At 34.0% G+C, this 20,482-nt stretch overlaps 1 protein-coding gene across 1 annotated transcript in view; it reads left to right on the top strand.

The window, feature by feature from the left end:
• Window positions 1-20,482, top strand: part of TMEM67 (transmembrane protein 67) — an 83,094-nt gene that overhangs the window by 13,505 nt on the left and 49,107 nt on the right. Inside the window, 8 exon segments of the mRNA XM_027856962.1 lie at window positions 1,309-1,378; window positions 1,483-1,557; window positions 7,355-7,417; window positions 15,515-15,669; window positions 15,777-15,885; window positions 16,705-16,791; window positions 17,576-17,641; window positions 18,887-19,043. Of these exon segments, the coding sequence (XP_027712763.1) occupies window positions 1,309-1,378; window positions 1,483-1,557; window positions 7,355-7,417; window positions 15,515-15,669; window positions 15,777-15,885; window positions 16,705-16,791; window positions 17,576-17,641; window positions 18,887-19,043 (782 nt within the window).

The raw sequence follows: 20,482 nt of genomic DNA, 5'->3' as shown, positions 1-20,482 counted from the left end.
ATAAATTTGACTAAATTGAGGATACTAATAGCCTGCATTTTAACCAATTTTGTATTTTTAAATGTTCTTTTTTGTGTATCTCATTTGCTTTTCAGAATAGTCCTTTGAGTGTGTAAAAGAATAATTTTTATTGTTCAGTTTTGGCCCTATTTGGACATCTTTTTTTTTCTTTTTTCTTTTTGCGAGGCAGTTGGGGTTAAGTGACTTGCCCAGGGTACCACAGCTAGTAAGTGTCAAGTGTCTGATCTGAGACTGGATTTGAACTCAGGTCCTCCTGACTCCAGGGCCAGTGCTCTATCCACTGCGCCACCTACCTGCCCCTGGACATCTTTTTTAAGAAGCCAAAGTACAGGGGTAGCTAGGTAGTGCAGTGAATAGAGTTCTAGTCTTGGAGTTAAGAGGACCTGAGTTCAGTTCTCAGATAGCTGTGTGATGCTGGGCAAGTCACTTAACCCCGACTTCCTCACCAAAAAGCAAAAAAAAAAAAAAGAAGAAGAAGAAGCAAAAGTACATGTTCCCAGGTCTAGCTTCTCATCAATTAGAAGCCTGAGATAGGGGCTTCTCCTTATATAACAGCCTGATTTTATCATGATCAACCAAACTTCTTGAACTGCCTCCCAATTCTTTGCCTATTCTAATTTTTCTCTCAGTCCTTTGGCATTAATTTCTTCTTATTTTGGGCACTGGATAGCCCTGTCTCAAGTTAGAAAAGCATATTGGGAAGGAAATTTCTTTTTAGGTTTAGGTACTCCTGTCAGCTTTTTGGCAGAAATTCTTAACCTGGAATCCATGAACTTTTTAGAAATTTTATTTTGATAACTATGTTTTATTGTTATTGATTTTCTCTATAATCCTATGTATTTTATTTTATACTCTTTAAAATATTGTTCTGAAAAGGGATCCGTAGGCTTCATCAGACTTTCAGAGGGATCTGTGATACAAAAAAAGGGTAAGAACTCCAACTTTATGGCAGGTAATGTCAAAAAGGGAAAACTACAGTAGATTAGGTACTTAAAAACTTATAGAATTTGATTTTGATGTATTTTATCACTGGTTTTTAAAAACCATTTGAATGATTAATTTATCTAACATTTGTTATCAATTCTGTACTGTCTCACATAGCACTGTATAATTTTCAAAGAATATGTATGTTTCTGGTCAAAATTTCAAGTTTGCTTTATTTAAGATATAGTTTTCTGACTTGAACTGGTTTATTCTGATTTATCATTTAGGAGGGTGACTCTGAAATAAATACTTGTATCATTCATGAATATGCTTTAATTTTTGTGTGTGGATTCTATTGCACAGGTGTGTCAGATGTGAACCAACATTCATCAATACAACAAAGTCCTGTACATGTTCAGAGCGTGCCATTTTAGTAAGGGAAAAAAAGTATAACAATTAATACAATACATAGTTTTATCAAATAATTTATACCTTTTTGCTAACTGGAATTTTTCTGTTGCTTAATTGTCAATAAAGACAGGTGGATTATGTTTCAGCAGCAAAGGGAATTTTCCTCTACAAGCAGTCACAACTTGGCATTATGGACGGCTTGTAAGTGTTTTAATTTTTTGTTCTTATGGTATTAAACGTTCTCAATTTCTTTTTAGTTAGTAATTATATTGGGACCAAATTTAGCAACATTTGTGTTCAAGTTAATTTAAATATAGACTTAACCGCTAAGAAACATTAGAATGAAATATCTTGGGGATCACTAATTTTCAGTTGTTCTTTCAAATCTCCAGATTTTTATTCACTTTTTAAAATTTTTTAAAAAGCTTATTTATTTATTTTTGGTTTTCAACATTCATTTCCATAAGATTTGAAGTTCCAGATTTTCTCCCTATCTCTCCCCTTGCCCCACATCAAGACAGCATGCAATTTGATATAGGCTCTACATATATATTCATATTAAACTATTTTCATATTAGTCATGTTGTAAACAAGAATTAGAACCAATGGAGGAGCTACGAGAAACAAGAAACAAAAAAAAAAAGAGAGAGCACATATGATATACTTCTATCTGCATTCAGACTCCATAGTTCTTTCTCTAGATGTGGATAGCATCTTCCATCATGAGTCTTTTGGAGTTGTCTTAGATCCTTGTATTTCTAAGAAAAGATAAGTCTCTCAAAGTTAGTCATCACACAATGTGGCTGTTACCAGCTTTTTATTTTTATTTTATTTCTTTAGATCTCTATATATTTGAGTCACTTAATATTCTTTTGATGTGCTTAAATTTAAAATATAATTTTATCTTAAATTGATTTGATTTAAAATCTAGTGATTTTAAATTTGTTTTTTAAGTTTTTAATGCCTTTTGTCTCTTGCATCATGATCATTTAACATATTACATCCTGTCCTTTATTACCAAAAAAAATACCTTAAAAAGCCGATTAACAATGACTGTCTAGTAACATATAGATAAGAGGAAGACTGTATACCTCATCATCTGTTCTCTGCAACTAAGATTGAGCATTGTAGTTAATGTCAGCTTGTCTGCTCTTTAATGTTGTTTGTATTCACTGTTCTGTTCCCATCATTAGAACATGTCCATCCCGCTCTGATTTGTTACAGTACACAATCACAGAACTTTAAAATTGGGAAAGACCTCAGGTGCATCTAGTTTCTTCTCCACCTGGAAAGGATCTCTACTGTAAAATAACCAACAAGTGGCCTCCTTCACTTGAAGACCTCCTTGAGGGGAACTCTCTTTCTCCTGGGTCAGTTCATTCTGCTTTGTGTAGCTGTCATTGTTAGAAAGTTTTTCTTGCACCAGGACTACATTTGTCTCTTTGTGCTTCTGCCCTTTGTTCATTGTTCCACCTCTGGTGCCAAGCAGAATAAGTTTTAAAAATGTTACTTTTCTTCATGACAGCTTCAAGTACTTTAAGACAGTTATCATGATCCTTTTTTTTCTCAAGCTAAATGTTCTCAGTTCCTTCATCTGATATTATCTGTGTAGTCAGACCCTTCAACATATTAGCTGTGCTTCTCTTGAGGCTATCCACCTTATCAATATCCTTTGTAAACCGGGATGCCTGTAACTGAATAGTTGAGTAGTCCATATGTGGTCTGACCAGGGCAGAGTATATCAGCATTATCACCTTTTTATTCCTGCAGTCAAGCCTCCTTTAATGTAATATAAGGTGGCTTTAACTTTTATTTTTTTCCAATTACATGTAAAAATAATTTTATCCCTCCCTTTTTTTTTAAATTTTGAGTTCCAAATTCTGTCCTACCCTTGACCCTCTCCTCTCTCATTGAGAAGGCTAGCAATTTGATAAAGGTTATACATGTGTAGTCATGCAAAGCATTTTTCCATATTAGTCATGTTGTGAAAGAAAACTCTGACAAAAAAAAAACACAAGAAAAAGCAAAGTAAAAAAAAATCAGTATGCTTCAATCTTTCAGATGCTATCAGTTCTTTCTCTGGAGATGGATAGCATTTTTCATCAATTTAAGAATTGTCTTGGATCTTTGTATTGCTGAGAATAGCTAAGTCATTCATGGTTGATCATTGTATAATATTGCTGTTACTGTGTACAGTGTTCTCCTGTTTCTGCTCACTTCACTTTGCATCAGTTCATGTAAATCTTTCCAGGTTTTTCTGAAAGCATCCTACTCATCATTTCTTATAGCACATTAGTATTCCATCACAATCATATACCACAGCTTATTCAGCTATTCCCTAGTTGGTGGTTATTCCCTCAATTTCCATTTCTTTGCCACCACCACAAAAAGAGCTGCTATAAATATTTTTATACATATAGGTCCTTTCCCTTTTTTTTTTTTAATCTCTTTGTGTTGTGGTATTGCTGAGTCAAAGGGTATACAGTTGTATAGCCCTTTGGACATAGTTCCAAATTGCTGTCCAGAATGATTGGATCAGTTCACCAACATCGCATTAGTGTCTCAGTTTTTCCACATCTTCTCCAACATTTGTCATTTTCCTTTTCTATCTTATTAGCCAATCTGATAGGTATGAAGTGGTACCTCAAAGTTGTTTTAATTTGCATTTCTTTAATCAAGAGTGATTTAGAGCACTTTTTCAGATGACTATAGATAGCTTTGATTTCTTCTTCTGAAAAATGCCTTAGACAAACTACTCTCTAATTATTCATTTTCCTATTAAAAAGCATTTTAATAAATTCAGCCTATTATTCTAGCCCATCAAGATCTTTTTGGATCTTTTTAGCCACTCTTCCCAGATTTAGGTTATTAGCAGATTTAGTAAGCATGTCATGTATATCTTTATCCAAGTCTTTGATAAAAATATTAACTATAACTAGCATAGTGCCAAGGGCAGATACCTGGGACATTCAACTGGAGACCTCCTTCTAAGTTGATGCTGAACTATTTGAATCTGACCATTCAATCAGTAGCAGGTCTCTCCCATTGTACTCTCGTGTTGCCACATCCTTCTGTCATTTGCACAAAAATAGCATGATATAAATTGTGAAACACTGTCTAGGTAAACAATATCTATGACATTTCTGTGATCTGCCAATTCAGTAACTTTGACAAAAAATGGACTGCATTTAATCTGACAAGACCAAGTTCTTAATGAAGCCTGATTCTTTGTGATCAACAACTCCTTTTCTAGATGTTTACTATTGATATCTTTAATAATTAAAGTCAGGCTTACTGTCCTAAAAGTTGTAGACTTTTCTCATCCCTTTTTTGAAAACGGAGGCAATATTTTCTACTTCCTCCATTCTCCATGTTTTTTTTTTCGTGTTTTGTTTTTTGCTTAGGCAATCGGGGTTAAGTGACTTGCCCAGGATCACACAGCTAGTAAGTGTTAAGAGTCTGAGTCTGGATTTATTTGAACTCAAGTCCTCCTGACTCCAAGGCCAGAGCTCTATTCACTGCGCCACCTAGCTGCCCCTCACCATGGTTTTTGAAAATAACATTATTTAGCTTAACAGTCACTTCCTTTGATTCTTTCAGTACCCAAGGAAGTAGTTCATCTGACCCAGAATGTGCTTTCTTATTATTTCTTTACTTATGGATCAGTTCTCCATTAGCCTTTCTTGTTCTGTCCTTTCTAGTACAAAGCTAATTCTTCTTGGTAGAAAAAGCAATTATCATCATCCCATCTAGCAGTAATCTTATTCCTTATTGTTCATCTTCTTTCTCCTGGAATGTCTGTTCCAGCATTTCTTGTGCTTGATAGGACCACAATAGTCTCATTCCTGGTGTCCCAGCCCCTGCCAGTGCTACTGCTTCAACTCTTCCAATTCCACCTGGCTTCTCTTGGCCTCCCTCTCTACAACTTCGTGCATCTGCACATCTCATAAGGACCTGGATTCCACTTTGAGTCTGGCTCCCGCCTGGACTCACTCAAACTACTTTGTCTTGAACTCTTCTACTATCTACCAAAGAGTTACCTTGGGACATGGCCAGTCATTCTTTGGTCAATGCCGTTGTTTATTGTTCTGATTTACTCAAGAGCCATGCCCCTACTTCATAAAGGGATCACAGATAATTTTTACAGTTAGTTTAATACCTATTATATGGTCAGTGGGGGAATTTGTTTTATGTGGCTATGCGTATTTATTACAAGAATTTTTAAAAAATTTCTCAATAATGAAAGATTTAAAAGGGAGAAAAATAATTTTTCTTAATTGAAAAAATAAAATAAAAAATAAAATCCTAGGGCTAGAAAGGGGGTGGGAGGAAAGCATGTCAATACTTCTGCTATCTGCCCTTTGTTATCTGTGACATCATCCACTAGCAAGATAGAAATCAGTTGGTCAAAGACTGACAATGCTCACATATTAAAAAAAAAAAAGCCCAAAACAATAACAACAAAAAACCTTTTTGTTTTATCATTAGCTACCCACTTTTTATTCAGCTCGTGTTAAGCTTTAGCATTCTTGACACTGCTTTTATAGGACCATACCGCATGCCTGCTCTTACATCTGTATTCTATACATATGTTTTAAAAATCTGAGTTAGTTTCAGAATTCTCTGTGCATGCATATCAGTCTCTTCAGATAACTCATATTTTTGTTCCTTTTGAAATTGTTTCCCTTTGTGTCATAACAGTTTCATTCATGGTAGTTTTCTACTGATCTTGAGCTGACTTTGTGGGAAAATCTCAACCCTTTCTTTAAAAAGCATGCTGCTATTACTTTAATTAGTGATGAGAATCTATCACTACAGAAGTGCTAGTGCATTTTCCCCTTTGTCTACAAAGCATTAAGAAAAATCTTCTCTTTCAAACTATTTGTGGTTGGACATTAATCATTGGTAAAGCCCTCGGATGTAAGTAAAGAATGTGGAAGTTCTCCAAGGTTGGTATTTTAATTTGAATAAAGTCTCACAATATTAAAACACTACCTCCAATCAGTTTTCACTCAGTCTGCAGCTCTCCTCCAAGCCCCCAGGTCTCGATTGTCCAGACACTCGTGCCTGCTGTACGTCTCTTCTACACGGATGAACTGCTCCTCCTGCAAAGTCAGTGTGTCCAAAAATTAATTCGTCATTCCCTCCTTAACATTTCTCCTAGGGTTTGGTTTTGTTTTGTTTTGTTTGGTGGCACCCAGCAGCCTCCCGGTAGGATGCTTCTCCTCTCCCTTCCCACTCATGTTCAGTTAAGTGGCAAGTTCTGCCACTTCTGCATCTGCAGTGTCTTTTACATCTGTTACTAATCCTTCCTCAAGGCCACCACTCCGTTACTTCTTAGCTAGACGACGTTTGTCACAGTCTCCTCCTTGATTTCCTCGTCTCGAGTGTCTTAAGGCAAAGGCGAACATACTACTTCTCAGCACGGAAACAATCAGTGCTTCTGTCTAGAACAAAAACACAGACTTCTAAGCCTGATATTTAAAGACTTCCACATCTGGCTCTAACCACTACTTTTAGAGAATTAACTCATATTATTTCTCTTGCAACATTTCTTATGTTTCAGCCTAATAAGATTACTAGCTTTTAAAAAAAACCAAAAACCAAAACTTGACTTAGCACCTTCTTGACATCTTAAAGATGGGAAATGCCCTGTTCCCTAAAGCTATGCCTTATACGTAGTATATGTTCATGAAATGATTGGCTTTCTTTGTATGTCTTTATATATCTAAGGTTTACTGTATGGTAGTGCTGCATGGTAGTGTTATCTAATATAAGACATAGGATTGATCCAGAAATCCTAGGATTTATTCTAGAGTCTAATTAAATGAAGGAAAAAACCTTATGTAATCATTGGAATTAATTTTTCACTAGTATTGAAAAGATAACGTTAGTTCTTCCTTGTTCAAAAGTACATATTAAGAAGAACTAGTCCTTTTAAGTAGGAATAATTTCCATTTTAATTTTTAAATAAAAATTCATTTTTTGTTGTTTACAGGGTACATCACTTAATTCAGAGTGGTTTTCAAAATATTTGCAATCAGCAGCAGCTGCTTGTTGGGTGAGTTCAATTTTTAAAAATTTATCATTAAACGTTGCGAATTATATCACTTTTTTTTCTGATGAGAAAGCAGTGCTTTTGTACTGAACAAGTGAATAGTTTCTGATTTATTGATAGAAAAATTTAAGAAAAATTTTGTTTAATATCCATATATATTATCTACAAGATTACTCAGTTTGAGTTTTTAAGAGGATAAATTATTTTGTGATTTGGTTACAGATGTCCATAATTCCAGCTAAAATTAATATGATTTTTCAAGCAAATGAATATCAAATTTTTAAACATGACTTACTTTCAATTCTTTAAAATATGTTATATTTGATAATTTTTTTTCAATTTAATTATGTAAGCTTTTGTTTAGTATTAGTTTTTATTATATTTTTGAGTTATTAAAACAAAACTAGAGACTAGATCTGTGATTTCATTGATAGAGACAACTCCCAGATGAGAAAACTCTTGTTACCAATTCATGTTGGCACTTTCTTTGTAAAGTATATCTTCGAGAATTTTGTAGAGCACTGTGAGATTAAGTGACTTGCCCGGGGCAAATAGCCAGTGTGTGTCAGAAGCAGGATTTGTACCACTTGTCTCTCAGACTTTGAGGCCAGCTCTCTAGCCGCAATTCCATGCTGCCTCTTAAAGATTTTTCACTTTTTAAAATAAATCTTTTCACAGACATATGGGCAGTTATGGCTTGGTTGAGTGCTAGGCGTGGAATCAGGGAGACCAGAATTCAAATCCTGCCTTTGACATTATATAACCCTGGTCAAGTCACTGAAGTTTTTCCCTTAGACAACCCAGCAGAACCCATCTGCCAACATAGATGGGTTGTGATTTACATTTCGAGAGTTTCCATACGAAGAGTTCTGCATGTTGATTAAATCCTTTATGTATATCCTTCATATAGTCTAAGAGATTATTTTTATTGATTTGTTTTTCGTCAATGTGAGTACTCCATCAATGGATGTAAATCATAACTCATTCAATCCCTAATGCCTTCTTATCCTATATAATTCTGGTTCATTTATTCCTATAAATAGCATATAGAGGATCTGTTCAACTAAACGCCCTCCTTTTGTTTTTTTTTTAATATATTGGAGACACCAAAGTTCTTACTACATTCTAGTGATACATGTTTTCAGTAATAGTGTGAGTTATTGTTTATGGAGTGTTTACTTCCCAATCCCATGATTCATCTTCTCCTTGCCCTTTAGGTTATTTGCAATTTTAATTCTCTCAAAATTGTTATGTTCCCTGATTTATAACTATATAACATTACCAGGTGTTAAAGAAATGAACATTTGAAAATAAGGAGTCACTGGGGACTCCTAAAAACATTGTGCGGTTTTTGAAAATCAGTTAAACTTTTATTAAGTTTTTACTTTGTGCCAGATATTGTATTAAGTACAGGAGATAAAAAGACCAAAAAAAAAAAAATATCCTTGACCTCAAAGAGTTTACATTCCACCAGTGTGTGGAGGAGATTAGGGAAGTCTTCAAGTAGAAGATGACAACTGAGTTATGTTTTGGGAATTCTAACAAATGATGATGAGGGGAGGGGGGAGGAAATCTCAGACCTGAAGGATCTTTTGAAAAGACTGCTAGCTGTTCCCCTCCAAAGAGAGGCATTGCCTGGAAAGAAGGACTCTCATTCATGGGAACAGCTTGTAGGCAAATTTGACGGTAATGGAGGGTCAGTGAAGAGGAATTATATGAAATAAGATGGGAGGGAAAGATGGAAGCCATATTGTGGAGGGCTCTCTAAAATCTAGGCTGAGTATTTCTTCTTTTATTCTATAGGCAATAGGATGCCAATGAAGATTTTAGTAAGGGAATAATGTGGTAAGATCTATTTTTTAGAAATACCATTTTGGCAGCTGCGTGGAAAATGAATTGGAGAATGGATAAACTAGAAGCAGAGAGGCTAATTAGGAGACTATTCCAATAGTCTAGGTAAGAGGGATAAGGAAAAGGAACATGCATTTATTAAGCACCTATTGTGTGATAGGCACTGTACTAAACACTGCCAGTATGCTCTTATTTGATCCTAACAGCAACCCTGCAAAGTAGGTGCTATTGTTATCCTCATTTTACAGTTGAGGAAACTGAGTCAGACAGGTTAAGTGATTTGCCCAGGGTCACACAGCTGGGAAGTATCTAAGGTCAGATTTGAACTTAGATCTTTCTGACTCCAGGCTTGGAGCTCTATCTTCTGTGCCACTTGAGTGCCCCAGTTGATGAGGGTCTGAATTAGGATAGAAGTTGGAGAGATTCAGGAGATGTTATAGATGTAGAGTCAACAAAATGTATACTGTTGATTGAGTATGGCACAAGAGAGAGGGAAGAGTCAAGAAGGATTCCAAAGTCATGAACCTAGGTGCCTGGAAGGGTGGTACAGCTAGCATCCTTGGTGAAGCGTGCTTGGTGAAGGAATAAGTTTAAGGGCAAATGTGAATTGTGCTTTGGATGTGTTGAATTTGAGATATTTGTGGGTCATTGAGTTAGACCATTGAGGAGGCGATTTTTAATATGGGATTAGAGTTGAGGACAGATAGTAGTAAGGCTGGATAGGTTGATTTGGAAATCCCCTTCAAGAAGGGGAGGCAATTGAAGCAATGAGTGTGGACCACCTTTTCTAGGTGTTTGACTGTGAAATGAGGAGATACTGAATGATAGCTTCATGGGCATGGAGAAGAGGACACTCAGGATAAGGGTGTCACAGATATTTGGAGTTGGCAGGGACCTCAATGGCCAGATAGACCCAGACATAACCAAAAGGAATCCTCACTAAAAATATACCTGATTCTCTTCTTGAAGACCTCTAGTGAGGGGTAAACCCAGAACCTCCTAAGCCTCTTATTGCTAGGAAGTTTCCTGAGGACATCAAACTTAAGTTTGCCTTTTTGTAACTTTCACCCACTGCTCTTGGTTTTGCTCCCTAAGGCCAAACAGAACAAGTTTAATTCTTTTTTCCATTGACTACCCTTTAGATATATGAAGACAGCTATCATGTTCTCCCTCAGTCTTCTCTAGGCTAAACATCACCTGGTTCTTCTTTTTATGACATGGACTCAAGATCCTTCACCATCCTGGTTATTGTTATGTGGGTGCTCTTCAGCTTATCAGTGTGCTTCTTAAATTGTGGCACCCAGGACTGAAGAAGGTATTTAAGATGTGGTCCAGCCAGGGTAAAATATAACAAAACTAATACATTCTTATTATTTCTGAATCTATTCCATTCTTTATAAAACGATATCTTCAATTTTTATGTCACCATGTTTACCATTGCATCCCTCTTCCTATTTATGCCCAGAGGATCATCCCTTAAAGAACTAAAAAATAGAAAAAAACCCAAAAGTTCAGTAAGACTTGTTCTTTCATTTTTCAATGTTGTCCAACTCTTTGTGACCCTATTTGGGTTTTTTTTTTCCCACTTAATAGTATTTTATTTTTTCCAATTATATGTAAAGATAGTTTTCAACATTCATTTTTATGAGATTTTGAGTTCCAAATTTTTCTCCCTCCCTCTCTTTGTTTTCTCCCCACTCCCCAAGAAAGTAAGCAGTCTGATATAGGTTATAAATGTACAGTCATGTTAAAAGTATTTCCACATTAATCATTTTGTGAAAGAAGAATCAGAACAAAAGGGAAAAAGCACAAGAAAGAAAGAACAAAAGACAAAAAAAAGAGTGAAAATTGTGTGCTTTGATCTGCATTCAAACTCTGTTTCTTTCTCTGGATGTGGATAGCATTTTCCATCATGAGTCTCTTGGAATTGTCTTTGACCATGAGAAGAGTTAAGTCTATCATAGTTGATGATGTTGATGATCTCACAGTGTTGCTGTTAACTGTGTACAGTGTTCTCCTGGTTCTGCTCACTTCACTCAGCATCAATTCATGTAAGTCTTTCCAGGTTTTTCTGAAAGCATCCTGCTCATCATTTTTTTATAGTACAATAGTATTTCATTACTTTTCATATAAAACAGCTTGTTCAGCCATTCCCAAGTTGATGGGTATCCCCTCAATTTCTAATTCTTGGCCACCAGAAAAAGAGCTGCTCTAAATATTTTTGTACATGTGGGTCCTTTTCCATTTTTTATGATCTCTTTGAGATACAGACCTAGTAGTGCTATTGCTGGATCAAAGCTTCCAGCATCCATAGTTCCAAATTTCTGTCCATAGTGGTTGGATCAGTTTACAACTACACCAACAATGCATTAGTGTTCCAATTTTCCCACGTTTTCTCCAACATTTATCCTTTTTCTATTCTGTTGTATTAGCCAATCTGATAGAGGTGAGGTGGTAACTCAGAGTCATTTTGAATTGCATTTGTCTAATCAGTAGTTATTTAAAGCATTTTTTCATGTGACTACAGATAGCTTTAATTTCTTCATCTGAAAACTGCCTGTTTATATCCTTTGACCATTTCTCAATTGGGGAATAAGTTGTAGTCTTATAAATTTGACTCAGTTCTCCATATGTTTTAGAAATGAGGCCTTTATCAGAAACATTTGCTGTAAAAATTGTTTGCCCCGCTTTCTGCTTTCCTTCTAATCTTGCTTGCACTGGTTTTGTTCATGCAAAAACTTTTTAATTTAATGTAATTAAAATTATTCTTTTGTATTTCATGATGTTCTCTGTATCTTGTTTGGTTATATGTTCTTCCCTTCTCCATATATCTGACAAGTAAACTATTCCTTGTTCTCCTAATTTGCTTATGGTATCACCCTTTATGTCTGAAATATATACCCATTTTGACCTTGTCGTGGTTTACAGTATGAGATGTTGGTCTATGCTTAGTTTCTGCATACTATTTTCTAGTTTTCCCAGCAGTTTTTGTCAAATAGTGAGTTCTTATCCCAGAAGCCTCGAGTCTTTGGGCTTATCAAGCAGTAGATTACTACTATAGTCATTTACTACTCTGTCTTATGTAGTTAATCTTTATTTCACTGATCCATCATTCTATTTCTTGACCAGTACCAAATAATTTTGACGATTGACACTTTATAATATCATTTTAGATTTGGTATGGCTAGGCCACCTTCCTTTGCATTTTTTTTTCATTAATTCTTTTGATTTTCTTGACCTTTTGTTCTTTGAGCTGAATTTTGTTATTATTATTTCTAGTTCTATAAGATAACTTCTTGGTAGTTTGATTGGTATGGTACTGAATAAGTAAATTAATTTAGGTACTGTTGTCATTTTTATTATATTAGCTGGACCTTCCCATGAGCAATTGATACTTTTCCAGTTGATTAAATCTGACTTTATTTGTGTGAAAGGTGTTTTGTAATTGTGTTCATATAGTTCCTGAGTTTGTTTTGGCAGATAGAGTCTCAAATATTTTATATTGTCTACAATTATTTTAAATGGAATTTCTCTATGTCTTGCTGCTGGCCTTTGTTGGTAATATATAGGAATACTGATGCTTTCTGTGGGTTTATTTTATATCCTACAACTTTGCTAAAGTTGTTAGTTATTTCTAGTAGTTTTTTAGTTGATTCTCTAGGATCCTCTAAGTGTACCATCATATCACCTGCAAAGAGTGATAGTTTTGTTTCATCATTGACTGTTCTAATTCTTTCAATTTCTTTTTCTTCTCTTAGTGCTAAACCTAACATTTCCAGTACAGTATTGAAAAATAGTGGTGATGATGGGCATCCTTGTTTCACCTCTGATCTTATTGGGAGAGCTTCTAGCTTATCCCCATTACATATAATGCTTTCTGATGGTTTTAGATAGATACTACTTATCATTTTAAGGAAAACTCCATTTATTTCTATGTTCTCTAGTGTTTCTAATAGGAATAGGTGCTGTATTTTGTCAAAAGCTTCTGCATCTGTTGAGATAATCATGTGATTTCTGTTAGTTTTGTTATAGATATGGTCAATTATACTGATAGTTTTCCTAATGTTGAACCAGCTCTGCATTCCTGGTATAAATACCACATGGTCATAGATATTGTCTTCATGGTAAATTGCTGTAATCTCTTTGCTAATATTTTATTTAAAATTTTTGCATCAATGTTCATTAGGGAAAATGGTCTATAATTTTCTTTCTCTGTTTTGGCTCTTTCTGAAGGTTTAGGTATCAGCACCATATTTGTGTCTTAAAAGGAATTTTGTAGGACACCTTTTTTACTTGTTTTTCCAAATAGTTTATACAGTAGTGGAATTAATTGTTCTCTAAATGTTCGGTAGAATTCACTTGTAAATCCATCTAACCCTGGAGATTTTTTCTTAGGGAGCTCATTGATGGTTTGTTCAATTTCTTTTTCTAGAATGGGATTAAGTATTTTATTTCCTCTTCTGTTAATCTAGGCAATTTATATTTTTGTAAATATTCATCCATTTCACTTAGATTGTCAGATTTATTGGCATAATGTTGAATAAAGTAGCTCCTAATTATTGTTTTGATTTCCTCTTCATTGGTGCTGAATTCACCCTTTTCAATTTTGATACTAATATTTTGGTTTTCTTCCTTTTTTTATCAACTTAACCAAATGTTTATCTATTTTATTGTTTTTTTTACCCTTAAAACCAGCTCTTAGTTTTATTTATTAGTTCAATTGTTTTCTTCCAATTTTATTAATCTCTTCTTTGATTTTCAGAGTTTATAATTTGGTGTTTAATTGTGACTATTTACATTTAAATATATGAATTTCAGTACATAAAATATTTTTTAAACACTCTAAACAATTCACCAGGATTTTTTTCACTAATTCCCATTCGTTTTATCTTTAGTATAGTCATAGTTGAAATTATTCTCATCTGCTTCTGCTTTTTTGCTTTTTAGTATTTCACAAAGGTGTTTCCATACTTCATATATCCTTCATATTCTTAATGGCATTAAAATATAATTTATTAAAATAATAAAGTATATTAGCTCAATGTAGTACAACTTATTTAACCATATTCCCATTATTGGACATTTAGATTGCTTCCTCCTCTTTTTGAATAAAAATATGAATAATGCTGCTATGAGCATTTTTTAATAGAGAGCCCTTTGTCGATTTGTTAATACTTCCAGGATATTCCTGGTAGTGGAATTATTGTGTCAAAGGGTATGTTTACTTCAAAGATATTTCAAGTTTCCAAAAACATCAGCAATTAAATGAGTATACTTGTTCTACAACGTCATTTATTTATATTTATTAGAAACATATTTATATTTTATCATTCACATATATATATATATATATGTATGTATATATGTATGTATATGTATACGCACACAGATGAATGATGCCCTGGTTTTCTTAGTTCTGGCACTTGTTTTCTCTAGGCTTGTTTCTATGTCTGTAAAATGAAGGAGTTGGACTAATGGTCCTCTCAGGTCCCAGCTCTAAATTTGTGCTCCTAGGAATATGCAGCAAAACTCAGATAGTAATAGACATAGGAGACTGAGGGGAGGTTCGTATTTTCTGAGCTGGCACACACACAGATTTCCAGAATGAGGGAGAAACAATGGAATGATTAGAAGCATGGTTCTCAAAGTATGGTCAGAGGACCCTGTAGGTCCCCAAGATCCTTTCCGGATGTCCACGAGATCAAAGCTAATTTTATAGTAATGCTAAGATGTCATTTGACTGTTAAAATACTCGTTCCTTTTCCAACCATATATCTGTGGGAAGCTGGGTTTTCTTTATATACTTCAACCAAAATAATATATCACAACAGATTGAATACAGAAGCAGATGTGAGAATACAACTGTCTTCTATTAAGCCAGGCGATAGATTTGTAAAAATATGTAAAGCAGTGCTACTCTTCTCACTTGCATTTTAGAAAATACATTTATTTTTCTTATAAAAAGTATGTCATTTATATTAACAAGCATTGAGTTTATTATTGCTATTTTAAATGAATCAATAAATGGTTTATCAGTTTAAGTTTACAATAGGGTAAATATTGATAGATATAATCTACATAAACAAAAGCTTTCAACAACTTTTAAGAGTGAAAGGGGTCCTAAGACCCCAAAATTGGAGACTGCAGGATTAGAATAATCAAAGTCAAAGCTAAATGTAATTTTCTGTACTAACTTTTGCTTATTTTGTTAATAGTCATGCTAAATTTTATTTCCATTTTCCTTTAAAGATATTTTCGAATCTTACATCTTGCCAAGCCCTTGGAAATATGTGTGTGATGAACATGAATTCTTGGAGCTCCGCTACCTTTGATGCTTGTCATCTGTTTCGGTTTATCTTTGACAATACTCCTGGAGTAAGCACTGTTCATTCTATACCATTCTGGTATGAACATTTTTATTGATGTACCTTTTTTGTACGTGCAACTATTTGTACAAATTTTAATAATAGAAATATTGAATTTCCATGGTTTAAGCAAAGATTATTTTCAGGAGACAGAATCTTCCATGGTTGTTCTATGGGGACCAACTAGGATTAGCACCTCAAGTGCTCAGAACTACCCAGCTTTCTACAAATTTCAGCTTTAAAGGTCAAAGCCAGGTATGTCGTTAATTCCTTAAGACCCAGTCCTTTAAGAAGTAATATAACATCTAAATTTAAGAACTAATTGGAGTGGTTAAAAAAAGTTTCCAGATACACTTTTTAAAATTGTCAAAGTCATTTGAAATTACTATTTTAAAAAAAAGAACCTTAACTGTAATCCCTAATGTCAACTAATTTTAGCAACTAAATAATGCGGTTGTTAATGTTTGCCTTCTCTTAGTACTTGTGGATATTTGATGTGGCAGTTCCTAGCGCTAAGGGACACACAGGTCTTCAACACAGTAAGCTATCTCTTTAGGGACAGAATTCTTTCCCCCAGGAGTCCTGAAAGTCCTATTCACAAAGCTAGGGAAACTTGTATTATGAACCCCAAACAAAAGTCTTGAGGTGCAAGAGTTAAATGATGATTTTCACGCCCAAGTCCCAGGAAATTTCTGCCATGGCATGCCCCCAGTTTCCTGGAGATTGGCCCAATAGTGCATTTGGGCCTTTGCCTGCAAGCTAAAGGTGCCTTAGGCCTTTGAATCCATGAAAGAGGGGAAAATTTGATTTTTTTCCCAATTTATCCATTTTAAAAAAAAGGTTGTTTTGTATGTGAAAATAAGATCCCAAAAACAAAAGTGCTATATTCTTTGATCTTGAATCCATTTTAATAGTTTGAGTGCCAAAACTTATGCAGTTTTCTTTAGTGTGCTTGATAGAATCAGTTAATACTTAATATTTGGTAGTTTAGCATTGAATGTTATTTTTTCCCAAAATTATCATGATATAAGAATATGTAACATTTTAATTTAGCTTTTTGCCTTTCGTCATTAGAATACGAAGCTAAAGTTTGTTGCAGCTTCCTATGATGTGAGAGGAAATTTTCTCGGGTGGAGGACTTTGGAAAGAGGTCTTTTACAGGTGAACATTATTCTAGTTAAAGAATTACTAATATGCTTTTTAAAAAATTACACTCAGCATAAAAGGAAAAAACCAATCTGTTTTAAATGGAGCATCCTTCTGTATGTTAAACTTATATCACACTTTAAACTGAGAGACTGGCTCATGCTTCAGGTCACACAGCAACAATGTCATGGAGCTGGGATTTGAACCCAGGTATCCTATTTCAAGTCTAGCACTCTCTTTTACTCTACCACATCTGTAAGTTGGATCTAATATCTATACTGCCTGCCTGACACAATGACTGAAAAAAAAATTATTTTGTAAATTGTGAAGCTCCGTATAAATCTAAGTGATTATTTTATTAGATTTTTAAAAATTATCCAGTACTTACCTTAAAAATTACTCTAATAAAGAACAATCCCTTCAGTCCCTAATACAGCATCTTCTTTTAATTTTGAACATTCTAGTAATGTAGAACAGACAGCAGCATGTGGTCCACAGTACACCAGAGTATGACCTAAACTGGATTAAGATGTAGTTGGAAAGTATTTAACAAAATAAATACAAGTAAAATAGGACATACACAATAATGTTAATTGGTGGCTTTCTGAGTTAATATGTGTCCTGCAGAGATCCTTAAGTATGATTTAGTGACTCCTTTTTCTATTTGAATTTGATACTGCTGATATGAGAGTGCCCACACCTATATTAGTCAAGCTACTATACATTTTTGTGTTGATAAACTAACCCTTTTGCCTTGAATTGTCTCATTTTGTCTACTTGTTTGACTATTTTGATGTAGCTTTGTCCAGACACAGTGATCAGACTGAATGCTGCTTATAACTTTGGAACAACTTATCAGCAAACTGTAAGCTTAAAGTATATTAAGTTACACTTATTCTGCACTTAAATCTCATTCTTTTAAAAACATGCCAGTAACACTGGAGGAAAATGTTTATACTTGAGACAATTTTATCTAATGTTTTAGATAATAAATGAAATTTCATGATTCATTCACTGTCAAATAGTGATAAAATAAAATGTAGCTAATACTATCTAGTCTTAGAAAATCTACATAATTTTAGCGGTATGAGAAGAGTATCACGTGTTTTAAAATTTTATGAAGTCATTCTGATTCACAAATTGATTTGCAAGTTTTTCCTAATTCCTTGGCAATAAGTATTGTTCTTACAATAATAATATATTTTTATAATCATGTTTGTTTTACCTAGATTCACACATATAAAGAAAAAGACAGTTATGGCTACTGTTGAAATTTTTGGAGAAAATTATATATTTTTTATTATAACATTTTTTCTCTAAAAAATTCTACATGTCTGTTTATATATATATATATATGGATACATATAGATTACATATCTAATCTATCCTATTTGAGTCCCAATACCTAATCATAGTTTAAATTACTAAATTTTACAATTTTCTGGAAATTCTCTGATGGAATTTAGGGGCATGCTAAAGCTATTTTTGGGGCCAGTGATCTGTAAGATTCCATTGATGTTACAATGATAAGCTTTATAACCCACACTTAAATTAACTAGAATGCATAACAATAGTAGAATACTTTTACTTTAGATAAATTCTGTGCCTGTGATGTTCAGTTACTAATACATTCAATTTTAAATCTACTACTTCTTTGCCATACTTTGAAGGTCAAAACCATTCTTGACTAGATCATAAATGGAAATTTAAATTAGGGAGTATTTTTAAAAATCTGAATATTTTTGTATATCCCCTCATTAGGAAAGATATAATTAGCCTCATCCTGCCACTGAATTGTAGTAATCTGTTTGAAAGATGAGTTCGTGTTTTAAATTATCAGGATACGATCTAGTGCTTTGAAGACTTTAGTGACTAAAAGACAGCTAGTGGCTTTAAGTTGCTATTTCTAATGAGCAAACTATGCTTTTTTGACCTGGACAATCATGCCTATTATTTATTCTCTACTTGTTGGTTTATCTATTTTTTTCCCATTTAAAATGAATTTTTATGTTTTGGAGAAAGTATGGAGTTACCCCTAAATTTATTTTGAAACATCTTTGAAGATTACCAATGGGAATTTTAAAGTTTGATGCTTTTTTTTTTTTAACAGTGTGAGATTCCCATCTCCAAGATCTTAACAGACTTTACAAGTCCAGTATTTTATGATGTGTACCTTGAGTATACTAATGAAAATCAAGAACAACGTCTTTGGGCTATACCAATATTAAACCTAAATCTTCAACACAATAAAATCTTTGTGAACCAAGGTAAGACCTTAATACTTATCTTATGTGCCTTAAATTTACTCAAATAGGCAATAATAATAATAATTATAGCTAGCATTTATTAGTGCTTTGAGGTTTGTAAAGCACTATACAAATATCAATTAATTAATAAATAAACATTAAGCATCCAGTTGTGTGCTAGACACTGTGCTAAGCACTACAGAAAGAGGCAACCCTGCCCTCAAGGAGTTTATAGTCTAATGAATGAGATAAATAATATTTTATCCTCACAACCACCGTGGGAGGTAGGTGCTGTTATTATCCCCATTCTACAGATGAGGAAACTAGGGTAGACAGAGGTTAAGTGATTTGCCCAGGGTCATATAGTTAGTAAGTGTTTGAGGTTTCATTTAAACTCATGTCTTCCTAACTCCAAGCTCAGCCCTCTATCTACTGTGACATCTAGCTGTCTAGGTAAGTAAGTGAATGTAAGAATTTAATGTACTAATGACTTATTTTATTTTTAATTTCAGTTGTATTGTTTTATATCAAGTTAGATTCTCCATTGTTGTCTTTGGTAGAATGCTTTGCTGAAAACTTCCAGAGGGAAGTGATAGAAATCATATGGGACCTTTTTCTCAAAATGATGAACATTTATTCCCTTTGAATAGTTCTATCTATAGCAAAAGCCCACTAATTCAGATTAGTTGGGGAGAATTATTTTTCCAAATTGATGGAAACTTAAAGTTATAGAAATAACAATTGAGTGTGATGGAGGCAGTTTAATTACCAGGATCACACTGGAACCACTACCACCAGTATTCTTACCACCATTTTCTCTTTACCCTCCTTTATATGAAGCAAAATAGATTTGCTTTGCGTGTTAATTTTATGTAGTGTATTTTTTCCAAATTATTCTTGGACAGTTATGGAAGTTTTGAACATCACACTGTTCACATGCAAATGATGAGCAGTGATCACAAATTGGCACAGTGCTCAAGGAAATGACTTCAGGAAAAGTTTGTTTGAGATCAAGAACTAAACAAATTCAAAGGCTTGTGAAGCCTGTAATCCTGAATCCTTCATTCATTAAGCGAGTCAGAAAATGCTGTTATTAAGTAATTAAAAACACTTTTAATTTATTTCTTTGTTGACATCTTCATAATTCCTTGTTTTGTAACGTGTTGTAGTCTTCTTAGTTCTGCATTGGGCTTCTGCATTGCCCTTTGGGTGATCTTTCATTGCAGTTCTTTATAGATTGGACGGTTCTGTGACTTACAGTCATGTAGTAAAACTGGAAGAATATTAGTATTAAAAACATTAAAAAGGGACAAATGTGAGATCATTCAAAGAACTTAGTAGTTTTCCAAAGCCAATCCTAACCACTCTTCTGTTCAATTCTGGATCCCACACATTGTCTATTTGTAGTGTCTTTCTAAGATATGTGTGTGTGTGTGTGTGTGTGTGTGTGTGTGTGTGTG

The sequence above is a fragment of the Vombatus ursinus genome, unplaced genomic scaffold, assembly GCF_900497805.2.
Source record: "Vombatus ursinus unplaced genomic scaffold, bare-nosed wombat genome assembly UNPS02011767.1, whole genome shotgun sequence".
Taxonomy (NCBI): Eukaryota; Metazoa; Chordata; class Mammalia; order Diprotodontia; family Vombatidae; genus Vombatus; species Vombatus ursinus.
Note: the sequence above shows the minus strand (reverse complement) of the source record. Positions and strands in the feature narration are given on the sequence as shown.